This window comes from Octopus bimaculoides, chromosome 3 (assembly GCF_001194135.2).
Source record: "Octopus bimaculoides isolate UCB-OBI-ISO-001 chromosome 3, ASM119413v2, whole genome shotgun sequence".
Lineage (NCBI taxonomy): Eukaryota > Metazoa > Mollusca > Cephalopoda > Octopoda > Octopodidae > Octopus > Octopus bimaculoides.
The window spans coordinates 147,305,087-147,310,666 of record NC_068983.1 but is presented as its reverse complement, the minus strand read 5'-3'; the positions used below and the strand labels follow the sequence as shown (position 1 = coordinate 147,310,666).

The following is a 5,580-nucleotide window of genomic DNA, read 5'->3' as shown; positions in this document are numbered from 1 at the left end:
ATATATATATATATATATATATATATATATACACTTACATTTATTTATATATTCATTTGTATGTATACATGTATGTTTGTGTCATTGTGCTTGTATTTGTCCTCCTCTACTTGACAATCGCTGTTAGTTTACATCTCTGTAACTTAGTGGTTCGGCAAAAGTGTTCGATAGAATACGTACTAGGCTTAAGGAAGTACTAGAGTTAATCGTTCAACTAAACCAGTAAAGAGCATCCTATCATGGCTGCAGTCCAAAGACTGAAACAAGTAAAAAATAAAAAGTATAAAAGATGTACTGAGTGACGTTTAAATTAGTTTGTCATTTATTGGTGAGATCATAATCCAAGGGATTATAGACATCCGTAAAAATTTCCGCTTCATTTTGTGTACCATGGGTAAGTCAACTAGGTAGCATCATCTGTTCGAAATGCATATGCATATGTTGTTGGCACTCCGTTGCTTACGACGTCGAGGGTTCCAGCTGACCCGATCAACGGAACAGCCTGATTGTGAAATTAACGTGCAAGTGGCTGAGCACACCACAGACACGCGCACCCTTAACGTAGTTCTCGGGGATATTCAGTGTGACACAGTGTGACAAGGCAGACCCTTCGAATCACAGGCACAACAGAAACAGGAAGCAAGAGTAAGAGAAAGTTGTGGTGGAGGAGTACAGCAGGGTTCGCCACCATCCCCTGCCGGAGCCTCGTGGAGCTTAAGGTGTTTTCGCTCAATAAACACTCACAACGCCTGGTCTGGGAATCGAAACCGTGATCCTATGACCACGAGTCCGCTGCCCTAACCACTGGGCCATTGCATCTCCACTATATGCATATGAGTAACACAATATTATCATCACTTGATTTGCTAAATATAGCAGCCAAATCTCCCTCAATCACACCTAACTTCAGAAAAAAGAAACGATATATTGGCTGATGTAGTCCTCCTTACAATATGGTTGAACAGATTTATAATTTAATTGATTGAATTGACATGCGTACACCACAGGAACTTATTTCATCAATCTTGGATGGTTGAAAGACGTCAGCCACAGAAATACAAAAATTGAAGTCAATCTAGTGGAAACTGAATACAAACATATAAAAAAATAAAAATAAAAATTATCATTCTTGCCACCTCTGCCTTCGTATTTTGTTTTTATATTGTTAAATGACTTCAAATTTTGGAGGAAAGAGTGGTTCATGGTTCATTGACTCCAAGGGGATGAAAACAAAAGTCAACATCAGTAAGAATAGATCTAAAGGGACATAGCGAAATATCATAAGGTATTCAGTTAACTGCTCTATCGACAAAACTGAGAATTAATTTGAGAATTATAGGCAGTACCAGCTAACAGCGTTGGTTAGTAGTCATAGTAGTGGTAGGAGGAGGAGGAGCAGCATAAGCAATTTACAATTTGCGGAAAATTTTGCTTCTATTTTTTGTAGGTCAACTGACCACGAAGAGATCATCTTTTGCTGGCTCAAAGTAAACCTCAGATCAACTCTGATCGAAACTATGATGAAATGTCCATCCTGTCAATTGTATACCAGGAACTACGTTGTGCAATATAGCCTTTAAGGTCCTAGAATGTTATTTGAGATATGTAGTTGTTATTTACACAAGGTTAAGCAACTATATATAGAAAATCCCTTGCTGAACCCCGAGACAACCAACATACCCTGATGTTATGAGACAAGAATTGTTAAGCAGTGATACAACAGGCAGACCAGACGATATGCTTGTGTACTCTAAGTAAGGTTATCATTTCAAAATTTTAAAAAGCGCTACATTGATAGCAAAAATACACTAAAAAGCACTAAATAAAAGAGTAAAGTATAAAAGAAAGAACCTAAGCAAAAAAAAAAAAAGCATGTAAATAGGCATAATTATTAAAAGATTTATATACTGATAGGGCACAGAAAGTGTGCCAATAGCCAGCTGGAGGCGGTGTCCTCCTGGGGCTACAAGCTACAGTAGCATCCACCCTTAAGGGTTAGCCACATTTAAGTGGCAAATATACTTCACAATGTCATGCAGCTACTGTTTATACCTCGTTCAGAGATTTATTATTATTTATATAAAGATTTCAGTTCTAATTAAATTAAAATGATATTAACATACTTTCGTTTTTACTCCATAATATTTTCGAACATTTCCCAATCAGTTTCTTTTGATCTGGAAGCTGCAGTTTCACGTAATTTATAAGCATCCAAGGACCCAATTTTCTTCAACAGTTCGCAAAGTAGTTTATAATCACCACAGCATTTACCACTTAGTTTAAGTCTGTATTTGATGTTCAAAATTTCTCTTAGTGCTTCAATACTCAAACGGTTATGCTCATTTGATTTCATAACATTCATGTGGTTAAATAATCTCCCCATATCGGCATATGTAGTAAAAGTAGAAGTGTTGAAGTGAACTTTGACAGATATTCAAAGAAACTTTTCTCAATCGAATCCCTGTACGATGATACTTCAATCTAGAAAGAGATTGGGTCTGAGACCTGTGTCTATCGTCCATTTAAAAGAAAATTTCCATTGAAATTAATTTTTGTCAGAATCTCTTTTAAAGATAAAAATATTGGCTATCTTTCGATTTGATGTGAAGAATCGACAAGTAAAAGCACATGGGGGTTTTGTTTACATCTAATCGGCTAACCCTAACCCTAAACCTAACAGGCCGATTAGATGTAAACAAAACCCATGTGCTTTTACTTGACGTTTCTTCACATCAAATCGAAAGATAGCCGTTATTTTTAATATGCTGTTGAATTAGGGTAAGTTTAACTTTTATTATTAATTTTCTCTTTCAGCTTTAATTAACTTGCTTTTCCTTTTTAGTTGCTTTCCTTTTCTATTTAGTTAATTATTTAATCAGGCTAGTTTATTAATGTGTTTATATGCTTCAGATATGTGCATCTAAATTTATTGGGGCAGGTATATAGTCATTTTCAACTGTGTCTATGGGAAGACCTGAAAGCATGTAGTAAGGCTGTCCAGAAAAGACATTGGTTAAAAATGCTAAATTTACTTTTTAAATTTCAAAATTAATTAAAAGGGATTTTTCATAAATCGAATTTATATTAATGGGATGTAAGTAATTTTGACTTGTGTATCTCCGATATGCTTTTATCATTACTGTTGTATTGAATAATTTTTTTATTGATAGAGCTAGATTAGCAGTAGTCAGTGCTATTATCACCAACTGATTTTGGGGTATTGTTTGTAACTTTTGGTGAGCTCTGGTGCAACCAAAAAGATGGTAAAAATCCCTGCCATTAATTTGGTGTAGATGGGTAATATCAAATAATTCAATCACAACATATATTTAAATTAAACATGAAAAAAATAGAAATATTATCATCACTTACTTTGATTATATATATAATTATACTGACATTAGCTTCATTATAAAATTGATATTACAAAAGCAACGAGATAAATTGTCCAGTGGGCGATATCTTGTTTGGTATCTTACATTTTGCTGTATTACTATACAGAAAAATGTAAGATACACAACTTACCAGCAGTAGGATAGGCGCAGATGAAAATGTCATTATCTCTTAGAGGAAAATTCTGAATGGTTGATATCACTGATGGTATGGTCGGAACTACTGGTAGGGGGATTCCTTTATAATAATAAAGATCCGTAAAGTTGCCATCTCTGTCATATACCAAAGAGCGATTATTTTCTAACTCCGTTCTTATCTCTTCAGGACTCATTATAACTTTCTCAGATGTTTTAATTAATGCGAACAATTTGGGTAAGATTTCCTCCACGAAATATTGATCGAAATATAGATCACATGTCTATCAACTTAGAAAAAAAATATAGACATATGACTATTCAGTAAGCAAATTTGATAAATCATCGCTTATCAGTTGACATACTTTGACACGTCATTACTTGGTGAAGTCCTGATAAAATAAATAACTCGCATATTAATTTCCAAACAACATTTCAATGTGTTAGTTGTAACCAGGACAGTCTAAAATAAAACTGGTTCTAATAGTTGAAAATTGAAATCTAGACAAAGTAATTTTTACGAACAAGGTATTATATTACTTAAAGCAATTTTTCTACAATTGTATTACTTTAGCTCTCACTGCATATGTGTCATAGTGACTTTGATATTTACACTATGTTAAATCAATAGTCGAGTCTCCTGATAAAAAAGGGAGTGGGGAAGACAAGTTTTCAAAATCTTAAAATTCTTTTCAAAAGAAGCAGGTCATAACGATGTCAATATACTATATACTGTCGGCTATATGAAAGTCACAGATTTACTCGTAGAAAACTAGTTATGTCTAATCCACAACGAAAACAATTACAAGTCGCTGTTTTCTTTGTTGTTAAATTTAGCTCAATAATTCAGTTTGACAATATGATACTCAAAATGTTATAGAAATGCAAGTTAGAAAACAACTTGACAGTTTTACTATATTAAATAAAGCTAACTATATTCTCTTTCCTTAAATCTGCGGCATGTGTCTGAGTTTTTAACAGACCTAGTTTAACCTTGTCTTTCACCCTTCCGGGGTCGATAAATATGAGTACCAGTCAAGTATTGGGATGCATGATATCGATCAACCCATCTTCTCAAAGTTGCTAAAACCATTGTCGTGCAACAAAATGGGGCCAACAGCCTGGGCACCAGTACGTACATGAGTGGTGCGGTGAAATTTCAGGAAGTCAGCCGAAGGAGAATCATAAGGAAAGATGGAAAATCACGGTGGTGTTCCACCGTGGCCGCAGCCGCCTAGCTGAAACGAATAAAGGAAACTAATATATTTACATAGGAGCAAGCGTGGCTGTGCAGTAGAGAGCTCGCTTCCCAACCACATGATTCCGGGTTCAGTCCTACTGCTTGGCACTTTGAGCAAGTGTCTTCTGTTTTAGCCTCGGGCCGACCAAAGTTTTGTCAGTGGATTTTGTAGACGGAAACTGGAACAAGCCCGTCGTATATGTGTGTGTGTCCGCCATCGCTTGACAACCGATGCTGATGTGTTTATGTCCCTGAAACTTAGCGGTTCGGCAAAAGAAACAGATAGAATAAGTACTAGGTTAACAAAGAATATGTCCTGGGGTCGAGTTCTTCTACTAACACCCTTTAGGGCGGTGCTCCAGCAGGGTGGCCACAGTCAAATGACTGAAACAAGTAAAGCAATTAAAGAAAAAAAGAATTAAAAAAATGCATATATATCTATTATATTTTTGTGAAAAGGGCGGACGTTGTCTCACGTGCAGTTGTGCAGGCAAAAGTGTTAGTATATGTGGTCGGTTTGAGGTGAAAATTTGCACACCTATGGGGAACGTACTGGCGAGTATGCATAGCAAATTTCAGTTTGCTCCATTGAAAGGCGTAGCTGCTAGGGCAAAATTCATCGTCCTTAAACGGACTTTGACAAGTGTTAGTCGTTTCTCTTTCGGCTATCACCCTATCTTCCCCGATCTCTCTCTTTCCTCGCATCCATCCACTTTCTCACTATAATAACGTTTGACAGCTTCCACTCTCTCTCTCTCTTTCCCCTCTTCGTCTTTGCCGTCTCTCTCTCTCTCTCTCTCTCTCTCTCTCTCT

At 36.1% G+C, this 5,580-nt stretch overlaps 2 protein-coding genes across 5 annotated transcripts in view; one reads left to right on the top strand and one right to left on the bottom strand.

Annotated features, from left to right (window-relative positions):
- The window catches only part of LOC106884084 (sulfotransferase 1A1), a 16,709-nt gene extending 11,222 nt beyond the window's left edge, over positions 1-5,487 (bottom strand). Inside the window, exons 1-2 of one of the 4 annotated variants that reach the window (XM_052966617.1) lie at positions 5,306-5,321; positions 3,526-3,919 (exon numbers count right to left, since the gene is read on the bottom strand). In XM_052966617.1, the coding sequence (XP_052822577.1) occupies positions 3,526-3,724 (199 nt within the window). In that variant the 5' untranslated portion in view covers positions 3,725-3,919; positions 5,306-5,321. Of the gene's footprint in view, positions 1-2,123; positions 2,634-3,525; positions 4,346-5,243 lie in introns of those variants that run through there. The other 3 variants (XM_052966616.1, XM_014935303.2, XM_014935304.2) reach the window with 3 other exon arrangements.
- The window catches only part of LOC106875508 (serine protease 48), a 466,125-nt gene that overhangs the window by 75,055 nt on the left and 385,490 nt on the right, over positions 1-5,580 (top strand). The window lies entirely within an intron of this gene.